At 47.5% G+C, this 18,468-nt stretch overlaps 1 protein-coding gene across 4 annotated transcripts; it reads left to right on the top strand.

The window, feature by feature from the left end:
- Positions 1 to 10,138: 10,138 nt before the first annotated feature.
- AOC1 (amine oxidase copper containing 1) lies at positions 10,139 to 17,831 on the top strand. Of its 4 annotated transcripts, none has more exons than XM_074315136.1 (6): positions 10,335 to 10,450; positions 13,731 to 13,807; positions 14,114 to 15,699; positions 16,558 to 16,843; positions 17,161 to 17,293; positions 17,481 to 17,831. In XM_074315136.1, the coding sequence occupies exons 3-6, from the start codon at positions 14,118 to 14,120 to the stop codon at positions 17,748 to 17,750; spliced, it is 2,271 nt and encodes a 756-aa protein (XP_074171237.1). In that variant the 5' UTR covers positions 10,335 to 10,450; positions 13,731 to 13,807; positions 14,114 to 14,117; the 3' UTR covers positions 17,751 to 17,831. The 4 variants fall into 4 exon arrangements, with proteins under 4 accessions (XP_074171235.1, XP_074171237.1, XP_074171236.1 ...); XM_074315135.1 differs by having other exon boundaries at positions 10,342 to 10,450; positions 13,707 to 13,807; XM_074315137.1 differs by lacking the exon at positions 10,335 to 10,450 and adding an exon at positions 11,264 to 11,308.
- The last annotated feature ends 637 nt before the right edge of the window (positions 17,832 to 18,468 follow it).

The raw sequence follows: 18,468 nt of genomic DNA, 5'->3' as shown, positions 1-18,468 counted from the left end.
ACGAAATGAAGAACTGGAGTCGCTAAGTTCATAAAGGGTCACATGATTTGGAGGCCTGGCAACAGAGGAGAGGAATTTAGAAGGGTGGTGCTACTCCCAAAGGCTTCAGGGGATACATGAATGTCCCCGGGCGGCCATATCCTCATAGCGAATGGACAAATTGCCTGCCACTCACTCTGTAACAGCTAATGAGAAGGGAGCTGTGCTCGGGCCAACCGAGAGGACACGCCCTAATGCGAGGTGGGCCTTGAACTTGGACCTGGAGACCGCAGGAGCCCCTAGGCTAATAGAGGCTGGCTCCGTGGGATGTGGCCTCCAAGAGGACCGCCACCCAGAAGCCGTGCCCACCCCAGGCCATCCTCCCCTGGTGCCTCAACCCCCGCCGCCCAGCCTGACGGGGGGCACCCAATTATACAGAACCTCCTCGGGCTGCCCCATCTCTCCATTACAGGGGAAAGAACACCGCTGATCGAAAGTGGTGCAGAATTCCTCTGGGACTCCAAATCCTTCAGCTTCGTCTTGCCCATGATTCTGAAACATGATGTTTTCTGCCTGAAGCACATGGGCTGAATTTGGGTGCTCAGAATAGAACATGTGGAAACCAATTAGGTTCTGTCCTAGAAACTTGATTTATGAGCCTTCTTCCTACCAGAGCCTGTGGCCAGACCTGAAGACAAAAATAAGAGAGAAGTGCTTCAAGTTTAGTCTTGAGTTTGCAAAAGAAGTATTCATTCACGACCACCAAGACATACAGCATAGTCAGGACCCTGCTTCTTTGGGCAAGTGGCAGAGTCCCATAGCAAAAAAAGCCTTTTCTACCCTAAGTGCTCATAAATCTCCAAAGCCAAGCAAAGGCATGGGCATACTTACTAGCACATGGGCCTTTTTCTCACACACCCATCATAGCATAGACCCCAGAGCTCTTTTCTAGAAACACACTTGGAAGGGCTGCCCACACTGATGAAGGGGGCTCAGGGCATGCCTCCTGTGGAGGAAGGTGCTCATTTGCCCGATAGGACTTGACACCACCTTGTCCCAGGGAAGCAATGACCTTCAGGAACGGCTGCAGGTTTGGGTACCAGAGGGACCCAGGTGCAAATCTTGCCACTGACTAGCTGTGCAGGTTTTGGGCTGGTGGCTATTGCAGGGTCATCGTTAGGGATAAGCAAGACTAGAGTTCCTGGCACAGGGATGCCTGGGCCTCTACCAGGGGAGGGCACAGTGGAGGGTGTTCACTCCTTATAAAACTAAGAACCTCCCATACAGAAGTGAGAGGAGAGCTGACCAGTGGCCTCTGTTTACCCCTAAGTGTTACCTCCTTTAGGCTCCCTGCCTGCAGGCCCACCTCCCTTTAACAAGAAAATGGCACAGACCGTTCCCCTTAGCACAGCTCGCTTGTGCGGAAATGTATAAAACAAAACTGGACTGAATCCCAGTGGGGAACAAATGAGAACAGGATAAACGCTGGTGTGTGGGGCGTGGGTTCTGATCCTGCAGAACCGCACCTCACAAAGCCAGTCCCATCGTGTCCTCTTTAAGCCCAGCCCCTCCAGGACCTAAGATCTTGATTCTTCATCCGGCTGTTAATCGGAGCTGTGTGCTGTGTTTCATCCACCTCTCATTATGTGGATAATGTATGATAATATATGTTCCCTTTTTCTTGCTGTTTGTAAAATCCCACGGCCTTTAGCAAACCACAAAAAACAAAAAATGAAGAGATGATATTGAAAAGAAGAGGAGGAGCCGCCTAAGCTGGACAAGAAGCACGCGGGGCACAATTTTAGAGGCTGAGGCGCCCCTGCATTTCATGGTGCTGGTTGCAGACTGCACTTCCTGCCTTCTGGTGCCCGATGATGTGACCGTCAGCCTCCTCCAGGCCCCAACTTCCCCCCAGGCCTGGTGCTGTTAACACTGTAAGTGAGTATTTGCTCTTAGAGAAATCAGCCCTTGTGCAGCCGTCCGTCCTTCAGCCAACGGGGAGCTGGATAAGAGGAAAGGGGCTAAAAGAGCAAACCGTAGAGGAGGGGCTAGGAGCCGGCAGGGCTACGCCCAGAATCAGGCATCTGAGACTTTGGCCTCAATTACCTGTTCCGTTTTTGCTGCTGCTCCAATCCACCTGAAGCCTCCTTTCCTGATCCCTGGCCTGGGTCCCTCTGCAATTCAGCCTCACCCCTTAATCTTATCAACCCGGTTCATCTACTTGGCAGGCTACAGTGTGCGCCTGGACTGCCCTCCCTCCTGGTTCCCTGCCCTACCCCTCCTTGGCCTTCTAAAGCCAGGTCTAAACCTTGACCTTCTAAAGCCAGGACCAGCTACATAAATGGCAAAGCCCAGTATAAAATGAAAATGTGGGGCCCCTTGTTCAAAAGTGAAGAACTTCGAGACAGCGATCGTAGAGCATTAAACCTAGTGCAGGGCCCTTTGGATGTGGGGCCTGGGAGACCACGCAGGTCCTACGCCCATGTAGCCGCACTGACTTACACGCCCTCCGCTGTCCTTGCCCTAAGGACCTGTGATACCACAGAAAGACTCTTTCCCCGTTCGGTCACCCGATACCCCATCTGTGTGGCCATCATCATAGTAATCTCACTGACGGACGACATCAAACTAAAAGGCTGCACAGCCAAAGAAACCAGCAACAGCATGAAAAGGCAACTTACAGAGTGGGAGAAAATGTTTGCGAACTGAACAGACATTTTTCCGAAGAAGACATACAAATGGCACACAGGTACATGAAAAGATGCTCAATGTCTCTAATCATCAGGAAAATGCAAACCAGAACCACAATGAGATGGCATCTCACCCTTGTCAGAATGGCGATTATCAAGAAGACAGGAGATAACAAGTGTTGGTGAAGATGTGAAGAAAAGGGAACCTTCATACACTGTTGGTGAGATTGTAAATTGGTATAGCAACTATGAAAAATAGTACAGAGGTTCCTCAGAAAATTAAAAACAGAGCTACCATATGACCCAAAAATTCCACTTCTGGCTATTTACCTAAAGAAAACAAAAACACTAATTCAAAAAGATATCTGCACCCCTATGTTCACTGCAGCATTCTTCACAATACTCAAGATATGGAAACCTAAGTGTCCATCAACAGATGAATGGATAAAGAAGATATGGTACATATAGACGATGGAATATTACTCAGCCATAAAAAAGATGAAAGCTTGCCATTTGCGACAACATGGACGGATCAAGAGGGAATTATGCTCAGTGAAATAAGTCAGACAGAGAAAGACAAATACCGTATGGTTTTACTTATGTGTGGAACCTGAAAAACAAAACAGAAACAGACCCATAGATACAAAGAGCAAGCTGAAAGTTGCTGTAGAGAGGATATGAAAAGGGTTGAAGGGGGGGCTTTGGTGCTGAGCCTAGAAGGAAGGAGGTCAGTAAGTGAATTGGGGGGTGGGAGGGAGGGGGAGGTGAGAGAGAGAGAGTGTGCCTTTCAGAGGAGGGATCAGTGCAAAGGACAGGAGATAGCATGAGCCTGGCATAATTCAGAATGGCTGGCACACAGCAGGTGGGAGAGGTCTGGGAGTTGGAGGAAGGGGGATATCTAGAACAAAAGGAAAACGGGCTGGGCTGTATGGGGTGTCCTATGAGGATTAAATAGTTTAAATGTTATCCATCAGGGGGAGGGGCCATGGTCAGATACGAGTTCCTGTGAAAGCATGGAGGACAGGTGGAAGAGGCTCCAGGTGAGTCAGGGAGATTTTGGAGGTAAGTGCAGTTTCAGGTACAAATCATGAGGGTTTAAGTAGAGACAAGTGGTTGTCAACAGGAGGGCAGTGCGTCCCTCAGCAGATATTTGTCAACGTCTGAAGATGTTTTTAGTTGTCACCACTGGGGAGAGAGGTGTGGGGCCCTACTGGCATCTATGAGTAGTCGAGGCCAGGGCCACTGCTGACCACCCTACGATGCACAGATGGACAGTCCCCTAACAGGATTATTGGGTCCTAAATATTAACGGTGCTAAGGCCCCTCGTGACCCGTGGCCCTGCATTTGGAAATCAGTCGATGTTTCTCTTTGTCAACAACTCTTCCCTCGTCAGAGATTAAATCTACGAGACTGCCTTCGTTTCCCTGGAGGTTTAATCGAGTCACTTGTCTGGCCACCCCCAGTGGGCCCCAGTGTGGGCACCTGTGTACGTCTTTCTTTCCTGTGGCTCCATGGAAACAATCCCACTTTCCAGATGATCTATTATCTCTGTCATGTTGTGACTTTCTGAAAACAAAATATGAAACATTAGCAATGGGAAAGCTGTGAGCTCTGCTCTCTGGACAGTCACCTCGGACACCGAGTCTGCCTTCCCATTTTGCACTGTCCCTCCCAAGACTGGACATCGTCCTGTCACATACACATCTTCATCCCCAAGGCCACCGGTTCTGCCCCTTTAAAGGAGGCAGGCAGCCCAGAACTTAAAGGACACAATCTTTGCCCAAGTGTTATCTGTAACAGTCACCAATCATTAACCACAAGAAAGGAGGAACCCCACCTCAGAAATCAAGGTTATCTACAATAGCAAGGGACCAGCGGCCAGAAGCGGAGCAGGCAAGCTAGGAAAAGGGGCCAGTGGCAGGGCAACAAGCCCTCACTCCTGAACTTCACTTGTCATCGTCAATTTCCTCCACCAGAGTCAAGAACAATGGCTTCACCCAGCGTTTCTGTCCAAGGGCGACATTCGTCTGTTTCCTTGGGGTCGTTTTTTAAGGTGTCTCTTCTCTGTGGTCCCCATGCCATTTTCTCAAGTCCCTCCTCTCCACCCCACATCTCTACAGACATGCACAAGGGGGCCCCTCGCTCCAACCACCTCCCCCCAGACATCTCCACCTTCCTTGGCACAGGACCTGATTCCACCGACGACCCCCACCCTGCTCAGGCTCCTGGGAACACACTCGTTCAAGCTTAACATCAAAAGGAGTTACAGTCCACACTGGAACTATTGATCCAGACTACGAGGGAGAGATTCAAATTATAATGTCCTCTTCTGTTCCCTGGTCACCTAAAAAGGGAGAACGGGTTGCTCTACTCCTTCTGATTCCCTGTATACCCCCAAGAAAAAAAGGGAACCCAAAAAAGAAAAACTGGAGGATTTGGAAGTACCAGTCTGGCAGGTATTTTTCTAGCAGAAAAATTTTCAGAAATCTGTCCTATTTGTCGAATTAAAATACAAGATAAAACATTTAGAGGTATTGTTGATACCGGAGCTGATGTTTCTATAATTAGCTCTCAGGAATGGCCAGCGAACTGGCAAGTCCAAAAACCCAACATTAATATCGTCGGGGTGGGCCGAGCCTCAGGTCTGCTTCGAAGTGTTTGCATTCTTCCTTGCTCGGACCTGAGGGACAAAAGGGATTTTTGCAACCTTATGGTGCTGACATTCCAGTAAATTTATGGGGTCGAGATCTGCTCACTCAATGGGAGGCAGAAATCTGGATACCCCCTGGACAATATAGTCCTCAAAGTCAAAATATGATGAGTCATATGGGCTGTTAGCCAGGAAAAGGTTTAGGAAAGTTTAATCAAGGAATCAGTCAACCTATACAGCCCTCGTCTCAACAAGAACTTAAGGGACTGGGATTTAATTCAAAAAATCAGGAGCCTTTTATATAGAGACCCCTGTTGCAGAGCTATGGACTCCTATAGCTCTTACATGGATTAATAACAAGCCTCTTGGGATAGAACAGTGGCCCCTCTCAAAAGAAAAATTGAAGGCTTTGTTAGAATTAGTGCAGATCCAATTAGAACAAGATCATATAAAACCCTCAACTAGTCCATGGAATTCACCTGTGTTTGTGACAAAAAAAAAAAAAAAATCAGGAAGATGGCAAATGCTCACTGATTTGCAAGCTATTAATGTTCTAATTGAATCTATGGGTTCTTTACAGCCTGGACTCCCACAACCATCCATGATTCCTAAAAATTGGCCACTAGTAGTAATAAGCTTACAAGATTGTTTTTATACTATTCCCTCACATCCTCAAGACTGCCCTAGATTTGCATTTTCAATATCTTCTATAAATAACAAAAAACCCATCAAAAGATATCAATGGAAAATTCTTCCACAGGGAATGCTTAATAGTTCCACAATTTGTCAGTTTTTTTTTGTAGCTAGAGCTGTTTTGTCAGTTAGAGAAAAATTTCCAGATTGTTATATCATTCATTATATGGATGACATTCTCTGTGCTGCGTCTACTGCAGAGATTTTAGCCAATTGTTTTAAGTTACTCCAGGAGCAGCTCGAGTCAGCAGGTCTCTGTACTGCTCCTGATAAGATTCAAACTACAACTCCTATAAAATATCTCGGAACTAGAGTGGATAGACAGACCATCAGGCCTCAAAAGGTACACATTAGGAGAGATCAAATCTCTACATTAAAAGATTTACAAAAATTATTAGGAGATATTAATTGGCTACGTCCAACTCTGGGAATTCCCACTTATGCGCTCAGTAATTTATTTGGTCTTTTGCGGGGCCCCCCTCAACTAGTTAGCCCCTGCACTCTAACTCTTCAGGCTAAGAAAGAGTTAGAATTAGTTGAAAAGAAAATTCAGGATGGTCAAATTCAGCGCACAGATCCATCTTAATCTTTGCAAATTTTAATATTCCCCACTCCACATTCGCCTACAGCGGTCATTATTCAAGAAAATGACCAGGTAGAGTGGCTGTTTTTCCCTAACAATTTCGTTAAGTCACTCCCAAGTTATGTAGAATTAACCACAGAACTCATATCACGAGCTCACACCAGAGTGCTTCATTTAAATGGACAGGAACCAAGTAAAATAGTTCCTTTTAACAACAACAAATAATACATTTAAACATTCATTCTGAATCTTGGCAAACTGCTATTTGTGAATTTTTTGGAGTAATTGACAATCATTATCTAAAAAACAAATTATTCCAGTTTCTTTTAAAAACTAATTGGATTTCACCTAAAAAGCTCAGACCAACTCCTATTTCACAGGGTGTCACAGTCTTCACTGCTGGATCTAGTAATGGTAAGGCAGCAATTGTCAGTGAAACAGATGAACAAATCATACAATCTAATTGTACCTCTGCACAAAGAGCAGAGTTGGTAGCTGTGCTAATCGCTTTAAGAAATTTTCCTGAGCCTTTGAATATTGTCTCTGATTCTGCTTATGTTGTACACACAGCACAAAACATTGAGACAGCATCTCTATCTTATAATTCAAACCCGTCTCTCCAACTTCTTTTTAATCAGCTCCAACAGGTTGTAAAAAACCGTCAACATCTATTTTTTATTACACGTATTCACACTCATACCCCTTTACCGGACCGTTGACGTGTGGCAATGCTGTTGCTGATTCATTAGTAGCAAATGCCCTAGCAAATGGGTTACTGAGGCAACCCATTTCCATTCTTTAACTCACGTAAATGTTGGTGGCCTCCCGGCTTGTTTTCCTATTACTTACAAACAGGCTTGACAAATCATTCAAACCTGTCCAAGTTGTCAAATTCTTAATGCTTCACAGGAGTGTCCTGAAGGGGTCAATGCCCAGGGTTTAGTCCCCAATGCTATCTGGCAAATGGATGTAACTTATGTCACCTCTTTTGGACACATATCCTTTGTCCATGTTATTGTAGATACTGCCTCTGGCTAGCTCACCACCTCCTTCTGGCTGGTTTGTAGGAGTTCCTGTGTATTCTAGATAAGTTTCTCTCACTTTTTTTTCTTCCCAAATAATTTTTTTAACTTAAAAACATTTTTTACTTTTCAATTATAGTCAACATCCAATATTACATTCGTTTCAGGTGTACTACGTAGTGATTAGACATTGCAAAGTGATCGCCCCATAAGTGTGGTCCCCACCGGCCACCATACATAGTTACTGCTATATTGTTCACTGTGATTCTTATGCTGTACTTTACATTCCCCACTCACTTTCTATAAAACAGCTTTCTTGAGATATCATTCACAGCCATGCAATTCACCCACAAAGTGAATAATTCGATGGATTTTAATGTACTCACAGATATGTGCGACCCTCACCAGTCAATTTGAGAACATTTTCACCACCTCAAAAAGACACCCCATATATCCATTAGCTATTGCCTCCTAACCCCATCCCCACCCTAAGCAACCACTAGTCTACTTTCTGTCCTATAGATTTGCCTATTCTGGACATTTAATCTAAGTGGAATCATATGATACATGGTCTTTTTTAACTGGCTTCTTTCATTGAGATAATGTTTTTAAAATGGAACCATATTATAGCATGTATCAGTACTTCATTCTTTTTTCATGTCAACTGACATTCTGTTCTGTGGATATATCACATTTTGTTTACTCCTTCATCAGTTGATAGACATTTGTGTTGCTTCTACCTTTTGGTTATTATGTATAACACTTCTATGGACACTCGTGTACAAATTTCTGTGTGGACATATGTTTTCATTTTTCTTGGGTAGACACCTAGGAGTGGAATTGCTGGATCACATGGTCATTCTATGTTTAATTGTTTGGGGACCTGCCAGGCTGTTTTCCAAAGTGACTGTACCACTTACAATCCCCCAGCAATGTAGGAGGGTTCTGGTTTCTCCACAGCCTCGCCAACACTTGTTATCTGACTTTTTGATTCTAGACAACCTAGTGGGTATGAAGTAGTCTCTCACTAAGGTTTTTATTTGCATTTCCTTGATGACTAGTGATGTTGAGCATCTTTTCCTGTGCTATTGTTCATTTGTGTATCTTTGGAGAAATGTCTATTCAGATCCTGAATTATTTGTCCTTTTATTACTGAGTTGTAAGTGTTCTTTATATATTCTATAAGACAATGCTCTTATCAAATATATGATTTGCGAATATCTTCTTCTATTCTGTGGGTTGTCTTTTCACTTTCTTGATGGTGTCCTTTGAAGTACAAAAGTTTATAATTTTGATGAATTCCAGTCTATTTTTTCTTTGGTTGTTTATGCTTTTGGGTCACAGTTGAGAATCTTTCGCCAAACCCAAGGTCAAGAAAGATTTACTCTTATGTTTTCTTCTATGGGTTTTATAGCTTTGTCTTTTACATTCAGGTCTTTGATCCCTTTTGAGTTAATTTTTGTGTATGGCGTGAGCTAAGGGTCAAACTTTGTTCTTTTGCATATGGTCCCTTTCTCTTTTAACCTTTATAAGTATCTTCTCCCGATCTGCCCTTACTCCATTAACTTAGTTATGAGGTTCTTTGTGGAACAGAAACCAGCTGCATTTTTTCTCAATGTCAAATTGTTCCCGGGAATCTCTTTAGATCCAAGTCTCCATGGAGTGGTGAGCCCGGGACCGAAACTAGCAAACTCTCGATCCTTCAGAACCATGAGTCTGAAAGACATAAGTAAAGTCACTATACCAATTGTCTTTTATGTATTAAAGCGAGTCACCTTCCTAGGAGACCCAAAAGGCCTTCTGAAATTGTAACCAAATATCAGACCGACTACTTCTTTTCTCCTTCCTTTATCCAGCTGCCAATCAATGCTGCAATCACTGGCAGTGCCAGTAGCAGGAAGTTAATGATGAGCAACACAAAAGCACATAATAACAAAAGAATAAGTAATCAAAGCTTGGTGATTAAGGAGATAACCTCTTGGTTCTTTTTTCTAAGCCACACATTACTCCTGACTCTATTCTTTCCCCCCTTTGCCCTTGTCCTCTAACTAAGCGAGGTTACTATGGCATCACCTCCCTTACAGGTGCCTCTCCCACCCTCCCGCCTCCCTCTCCCTTCTCTCTCTGGGTCCTAGCCACAGCCATGCTGAAGACTTTGTCCCCGGTCAGCTCCTTCCTCCTTTCTGAATCCTGTCAGGGTCTCAGAGATGCTGATAAAGCTTCTTCTAGTGTCTCAGCCTGGTGGCTTCGCTCTCCCAAATGTTCCGTTCTGGCTCCCCATTCTACACCTGGGTCAGATCCCTGTTTTTGATGGTGTCAGCCTCCACCAGCCTCTGCCTTTGTCTGTGTATCTGCTTCAGCTCACACTACTTGCTAGTGAATTTCCCTTTGTCCTTATCTCTGGCCTCTGAAACTCACCATTTACTTTAGGAAATTATGTCATCACGCAACTCGTAACAGGGAATACCACAGATAGAGCTTGTGAAAGGTGCCGCAGTAGCAGGAGGAATGGTAGGAAACAGATTTAGAACACGTGTGTTGGGAAACACAGACGTACACCCTGCTGCTGAGGGGGTGGAAGCCTGGAAGTTTCCAAACTTAGATACTTGTAGAGGCAACAGGAAGCCCCTGGGCTGAGGCAGCCAGAGCCCCATGCAAGGCCTCGGGCCACCGTCCCTGCCACTGTGGAGCCCCCTGAGCTGTAAGTCCCCACCTTGGCTGGCCCATGCCTCACCCTGCCCCTCCCTCCAGGGCGGGGACTGACAGAGCCATAAAGCTCCAGGAGTCCAAGCAAAAGCTGGCAGCAGAGGTGAGAGGAACAGAAGCTCCCAGGTATGTTCTGATATCTGAGGAGGGTGGAGAAGGGGCTCACTGGGAGGGGAGGAAATCAAGGCAAGAAGGGCCTGGAGTGAGGGGCCAGGAGAAAAAAAGACAAGAGGGACGGGACAGAAAGCGAGAGGCCACCACCCCCGGGCGAGATGGGAAAGGCGCAGTGAGGAGATGAATGCTGTGCTGGGCCTGGAGATGAGCAGAGTGCAGGAGAGGGCAGGTTTCACGTCTCCCAGCACGGAGGTTGCACTCGCCACCAAGTTCTCCCTCTCCCATGGCTTTAATGCCATCGTCCACTCACTGGCTGCCCACTTGGTCACTGCACGGAGGACTGTACTGGGGAAGGTAAAGCTTAACATGTTGCGTACGGATCACGAGAATCTTCGTTTTTTTCTGAGCCATGCGTTAAGGACAGATAACGAGAATTCTCGTTTTTACTGTTGACTCTTTTTACTTTGCATATTTTATTGAATTATTTGTGTTTCGTTAATATCTAATGGGCAAATGTCATTAATGAATAAAGTCTGCATCATATGTACACTTTTTAGAATTCTTTTTTTTTTTCTAAAAAAATAGTGATTTTGAATCGGATACATTTTTTCACCCATGAGTCATTTCACGTGTTACATTCACAACAGTGGATGTACGAATAAACAGAGTTTTCCAGAACTGTAGTGATTTGTTTATAACATTTGGAACCTTAGTATCCCTTAGGCAATTTTGAATTATGTTATTTTTGGAAAAACACCAAATTATTTTATTTAACTCTTCGGTGATACCTCATGAAATACATATTGTCCCACTGCACAAAGGAAGCTGCTTTCTGCAGTATCACACCAGGAGGGATTACTAACATCATAGGTGAGTAAATCCTAAAAAATTCCATAGAAAAATAATAAATGACATAGAAGCATTTACGCTTTAAAGAGAAGAGTGCATTTTAAAGTAGTTTCTTTTAAAAACCTGCCAGAACGGAGGGGTATGAGGGATTTAAACCCCACCGTACGCAACGTGTTAAAGGAATAGCCAAGTCATCTCCTTATCACAGCAGAAATTTGGGGATAAGCAATTATAAAAAAAAAGGGGGGGTGGGTGGGCTATGAAAAGACATGGAGGAACTTCAGAGCATATTCCTGAGTGAAACGGGCCAGTCTGAAAAGGCTACATACTATATGATCTTAACCAAAAGACATTCTGGAAAAGGCAGAACTATGGAGACAGTAAAAGATCAGCTGTTGCCAGGGTTTGGGGGCTGGAGAGGGATGAACAGCTGAGCACAAAGGATTTTTAGGGTAGTGAAAATACTCTGTATGATCCTGTAATGATGGACACATGTCATTATACATTTGTCCAAACCCACAGACTGCACAACACCCAGAGTGAACCCTAATGTAAACTATGGACTTTGGGTGATTGTGATGTGTCAATGTACGTTCATCCATTGTAACAAATGTACCCATCTGGTGAGAATGTTGATAATGGGGGAGGCTGTGCACGTGTGGGGAGCAGGGAGTTATGGGAAAACTCTGTCCCTTCCTCTCAATTTTGCTACGAAACTAGAACTGCTCTAAAAAGTAAAGTTTATTTTTTTAAAAAAAGGAAGTTAGCCAGAATTCACTAGTAGAACAAGAGGTCTCTCCATACCCTTTTGCTGGCTCTGGATTTACCCGGAGAGCCCTATGTGTCACACGTCCCTTCAGGCTGGAGAGAGCACAAGTGAGTGTCCGGGCCTTCCCACCAGGGCCAGGGAGACAGGATACGGCAACCAGAGGGGACTATATTGGCCACTCTGGAGGAGACCCTGACCACACCCTCCCCCAAAAATGCAAGGAAAAAGGGCACCTCCCTGAATCGCCACCTGGGATGACCCCACCCTGAGGTGCCCTCCTAGTAGCTGTGGATAGTCAAGTGGCCGTACCTCAGTGCCCCACCAGAGGGTGAGGACTGGTGACCAGGTCCTCACCATCAAAGTCACAGGTCTACAGCCTAATCACAGTCGAATCACTCTCCATTGCTTAAATTTTAAATGTGCTGCTACCACAGCTGTCTCCTCAGGGTTGGCTTTAAAAAGTACTTAGCGAATCTTGAGTACTTCCTAAAAGGTAGGCATTATTCTCAATACTTTATCCTATTGTCCAATTGATTTCTCCCAACAACCCTAGGAGGTAGATACTGTGGTTGTTATTTCTATTGTACAGTTGAGAACATGGAGGCCCAGAGAGTTCAAGCAACCTGTCCAAAGTCACACAGCTGGTCCTAGTAATGGGACATACTAGCACATGAACCCAGGCAGCCTGGCTCCAGAGCCCAGTCTTTGAACTTCTACACTAAATTTCAAAATGTATCTACATGAACAATATTGTTGTATCAAAAATAGAGTTTTGCTGTCAATAACCATATCAACAGAAGAAACATTCAAACCTGTAGAGAATTTTTAAAAGTTTGTTTGAGCCCAAACAGACGACATTCGACAGGAAGCAAGAGCTCAAATGCTTCCAGAACAGTTTGCAGCTTCTGTTATGCATTTGGAATTAAAGAAAGTTACCTGGCCTGGGAGAAAGCAAGGTGGGGATGGGATTACAGGACAGGTAACAAGATTACATGTTTCCTAGAAGGTGGTTAACGGACAATGGGTATGAAAAAGAGGATTACTCTGGCTTTTCAAATCTAAGAATGGGTGGAGCTTGCTTAAGGCAAAGATAAACCTTTCACTAAAACTTTATATCCCTGAGATGTACCGTATTTTGCCGTGTATACTGCGCTCCCCTATATAATGAGCACCCATGTTTTTGGCCCAAACTTTCAGGTAAAACAAATCTTTCATTTAAATATTTTTAATTCAAATTTTTATTTGTTTACATTTAGGTACTTGTTTGTTTGTATTATAAAGGAATTTTAGCATTTATTTTTAACATATTATGATACAAGAAATTTTATGTATTTACGCATCATAGAAGGCCAAGAACTCTTCATCGTTGCAAGTTCGTCACAAGTTCAACAAAACGGATGATGGTATTCCAGGGTATTATTTTGTATACAGATATCGTTATTAATTTCTCGAGTTATACTTTTAACTCATAAGCATAAACAAAAGAATTAAAAACATATATATATATATACAAATTAATACTACCCATGTATAATGCACACCCTTATTTTTCCCTCACAAATTTGAGCAAAAAAGTGCTCATTATACACGGCAAAATATGGTAACTACCCACCATGGTCTGCCTAGTTAGGGATCTACGATTTATTACAGGGCCCCTTTTTCGTCCACACCCAGGACACAAGAAGTGCTCTGTGGCATTTGGAACGGTGCTGTGAGTCACAGGCCCTGGCTGAGTAATCTAAAGTGCAGAGGTAAGAGCCGTGCTGAGATAATGCGCTGACAAGGGGGAAACGGGGAGTTGATATTGGTAAGAAAATCCACAGGACTGCAAGAGGCTCACGGACAAGCAAGGAGAGCGCAGATTAACACGGATGGGACAGCGCTGAGAACTTCATGGGTCTCCAGCTGCCCCAGGACGTGGGGGAGGGGGGGGGGGAGACAAGTGAGGAACCTGCGTCTGTAGGAAAACCACAGGGCCATGGGACATGGCAGTCCCAGCTTGGCGGAAACCCATGTGTTCCCATAAAACAACTCAGTTCATCTCCTTTGCGTTCCAGAACAATGGGGAGAGAGACCCTGGTCCTTGGCTGGGCAGTGGCTGCCACCCTGATGCTACAGGCGTTGGCCATGGCTGAGCATTCCCCATGGACCCCACACAGCAAGACCAGTGTGTTCGCAGACCTGAGTGCTCCCGAGCTGAAGGCTGTGCGAAGCTTCCTCTGGTCCCGAAAGGAGCTTAGGCTGGAGTCCTCCAGAGCGTTGACCATCACCAAGAACTCTGTGTTCCTCATTGAGACGTTGCTGCCCAAGAAGCAACACGTGCTGAAATTTCTGGACAACCATCAAAGGCGTCCCATTCGGGAGGCGCGTGTCGTCATCTTCTTCGGAGCCCAGGAGCATCCCAATATCACCGAGTTTGCTGTGGGGCCCCTGCCACAGCCCCAGTACATGCGCGAACTGCCCCCCAGGCCTGGGCACCGGGCCTCCTGGGCCTCCCGTCCCATCTCTTCCGTGGAGTATGCCCTGCTGAACCACGCCCTGCAAGAAGCCACCAAGCCCCTGCACCAATTTTTCCTTGACACCACAGGTTTCTCCTTCCACAACTGCCACCTTCAATGCCTCACTTTCACAGACGTGGCGCCCCGGGGCTTGGCCTCTGGCGAGCGCCGCAGCTGGTTTATTCTACAGCGCTATGTAGAGGGCTACTTCTTGCACCCCACTGGGCTGGAGCTTCTCTTAGACCACAGCAGCACAAACACCGAGGACTGGACCGTGGAGAAGGTCTGGTACAACGGGAAATTCTACCGGAGCCCGGAAGAACTGGCACGGAAGTATAAGAATGGAGAGGTGGACGTGGTGGTCCTGGAGGACCCACTACCCAAGGGGAAAGGGGCAGAGAGCATGAAGGATCCACCCCTCTTCTCCTCCTACAAGCCACGCGGGGACTTCCCCAGCCCCATCACGGGGCATGGCCCCCGCGTGGTCCAGCCCCAGGGCCCCGGCTACAAGCTGCAGGGCAACACCGTGCTCTATGGCGGCTGGAGCTTCTCCTTCAGGCTGAGGTCCTCGGGGCTGCAGGTCCTGAACGTGCAGTTTGGGGGGGAGCGCATAGCCTATGAGGTGAGCGTGCAAGAGGCCGTGGCTCTGTACGGCGGCCACACACCCGCGGGCAGTCAAACCAAGTACATCGACGTGGGCTGGGGCTTGGGCACCGTCACTCATGAGTTGGCCCCTGGCATCGACTGCCCGGACACGGCCACCTTCCTGGATGCCCTCCACTACTACGATACTGACGACCCCATCCACTACCCCCGAGCCCTCTGTCTCTTCGAGATGCCCACGCAGGTGCCTCTCCGACGGCACTTTAATTCCAACTTCAGTGGTGGCTTCAACTTCTATGCAGGGCTCAAGGGCCAGGTGCTGATGCTGCGAACAACGTCCACAGTCTACAATTATGATTACATTTGGGACCTCATCTTCTACCCCAACGGGGTGATGGAAGCGAAGGTGCACGCCACTGGCTACGTCCACGCCACCTTCTACACCCCCGAGGGGCTGCGCTACGGGACCCGCCTGCACACACACCTGATCGGCAACATGCACACTCACCTGATGCATTACCGCGTTGACCTGGACGTGGCAGGTAGGGCTCGTCTGGGAACCACCCTCCTGGCCAAACACGCACGTCTGAGCACTGATGCCTACTCCCAGGAGATGGTGCGACCCCCCTGGAGCCATAAGATCAGGAGCATTTGCCCAGCCTGCTGCTGAAACCTGCAGGGCTGGAATCCCTGTGTCCCTGAAAAGTGGTGAAGGCGAATAGTGCGAGTATCGCCCTGGATGTGGCCGGTGGACCCTGTCCTTGCCCTGGGGCTGTGTTGACCCCCTAGAGGGAGGTTGGGCAGAAAGGTGCGCTCGGGGCGGGGGAGGAGGAAATGCCTAGGAATGTAAGAAATGTCCCTGCTGCCTAGCATGTTGAGGTGAATGCAGTGTCATCCAGGATACTCATTGTGTCTCTTGGATTAATGGTGTCATCATGGAATAGACTCAATGAGAGGATTTGGCCTGACATCAAATTACACAGCAGAAAAGGCCCCCAGGACCAGGTAGTGGCTTCCCCAACCTGCTCAGCCCCATTCGCACCCCTGGGCTCAAAGGGCACTGGACACAGTCCCCGCCTGGGGCCAGGCCTCCTCTTCTTTAGGATGGCAGCTGCAGCCCACACGCTTGGGGCACAGGTCTCAAGAGGCACTGCCCAGAGTCACAATAGATCAATCATTGCAGCTGCCGTGACTGACACTAAATTGTCTTCTGGCTCCTCTGTCGTTTCTCTTTTCAATCCCTTCCTCCCACCCCACGCTAGCTCAGTGCGTACCTCCAACATGCCCTTCACCCATGATGGTTTGCTGTTGCATGTGGTCTGGGATGGAGATCTCAGAGCAAAAGGAGTGTGTTTCAGTCTAGGGGATTAATGCTCCTCCATCTCCCTGCCCTCCTGCAGGCACCAAGAATAGCTTCCAGACCCTGCGGCTGAAGCTAGAAAACATCACCAACCCCTGGAGCCCGACACACCACCTGGTCCAGCCAACTCTAGAGCAGACCAGGTACCTCCGGGAGCGCCAGGCGGCCTTCCACTTCAGACACACTCTGCCCAAGTACCTGCTCTTCACCAGCCCCAAGAAGAATGTCTGGGGCCACCAGCGCAGCTACCGTCTGCAGATCCACTCCATGGCAGACCAAGTGCTGCCCCCTGGCTGGCAGGAGGAGCGGGCTGTCACCTGGGCCAGGTGAGGAGGCCCTCAGTGTCCCTGTGCTTCCGTGTATCTGTGTGTGTTTCTGTCTGAGACTCTGAGTGTATGTGGGGGTGTGCCTGGCTCTGTGTATGTGTTCCACGGTGTGCCTCTGTGTTTGGAGAGGGGTAGTGGGGGCCGTTCTGAGCACCGGAGCCCCAGTTGACAGCCGGTCAGTCTGACTCCCAGGAGATGATCTGGACAGCAGTGACTTCCCCCATCACTGACCCTGAAGATCTTCCCTGGGCGGGACTGAGAGCCCTGCCCCCCCCCCCCCACAGTGCCCAGAGTCACCTGGCTTCTCTGCCCGGCAGGTACCCCCTGGCAGTGACCAAGTACCGGGAGTCTGAGCTGTACAGCAGCAGCATATATAACCAGAACGACCCCTGGGACCCGCCTGTGGTCTTTGAGGAGTTTCTTCGCAACAATGAGTACATTGAAGATGAGGTACTGGCCCCGCCTCCTTCCAGCCCCAGCTCAGTCCCAGGACCTCTACCCAGTGGTGACTTGTTGCTGGGAGAGGAAGCTCAGAGCTCACCAGACCTGTCCATTCCTTAAAAATGGGGCTCGGGGAGGTTGCCCACCCCTTGCCTGTATGAGCCGCCTCAGCACTGCCCACTCCTCTCTCCCACAGGACTTGGTGGCCTGGGTGACAGTGGGATTTCTGCACATCCCCCACTCAGAAGACATCCCCAACACGGCCACTCCAGGAAACTCTGTGGGCTTCCTGCTCCGGCCCTTCAACTTCTTCCCGGAGGACCCATCCCTGGCGTCCAGAGACACCGTGATCGTGTGGCCTCGGGACAGTGGTCCCAACTATGTCGAGCGCTGGATCCCTGAAGAGGAGGAGAGCTGCTTGATGCCGGCCGCCTTTAGCTACAATGGGACCTACAGGCCTGTGTGAAGGTCCCCTGCCCCCAGCTAACTCCTACCTGCAAGTCTGAACACCCCCCCACACCCAGATAATAAACCCCTCAGGCCTCAACTCCAAGTGTTGCTTCTTGTCAGGGAAGCACAGCGGGGGAGGCCACAAACCAGGCCATGCATTGGGGGTCACCCACAGGTGAGAAAGCTCATGGCCTGTCCCCCATTCACCTTGGTCTACTCCACCCCAGGAAAGACCCTCCACTACTAAGGCAGATGACACCCACTGAAATACTAGATTTATCATCAGATCAGTTTTAAAAATCTGAGGCTGACAGCTCCTGCTTGAGAGTCTGTGGGGGAACTCCCCTATGTCACTGATTGGCATGCAAGCATAGGAAAATGCTATGGAAAACTCTAGCAAAACCGCCAACAGCTTTACCCTTTGACACATTGGTCCAATGTCTAGGAGTTTATCCCAGAGATCGACCTAGAAACACAGAAAAAAATATATGTACATGGTGATCCACCATAGCACTGTAATAGCGAAGTCTGGAAACAATCCCCATGTCCATCCAGGGAGAGCCCCTGTGGCTCTGGATAAACTACTGTACATCCACACAGAGCAGTCCTAGGTGACCGTAAAAGAAACATGAATGAGGACATTCTCTGTACTGACGGCAGAAAACCTTCAGGACACACTAAGGAAGAAAATAGTTATAACACAATATATATATATAACATGCTAACTCTTGTAT

Source organism: Rhinolophus sinicus, linkage group LG11 (genome assembly GCF_036562045.2).
Source record: "Rhinolophus sinicus isolate RSC01 linkage group LG11, ASM3656204v1, whole genome shotgun sequence".
In the NCBI taxonomy this organism is placed as follows: domain Eukaryota; kingdom Metazoa; phylum Chordata; class Mammalia; order Chiroptera; family Rhinolophidae; genus Rhinolophus; species Rhinolophus sinicus.
The sequence above is the reverse complement of the archived record's forward strand: the minus strand, read 5'-3'. Positions and strand labels throughout refer to the sequence as shown.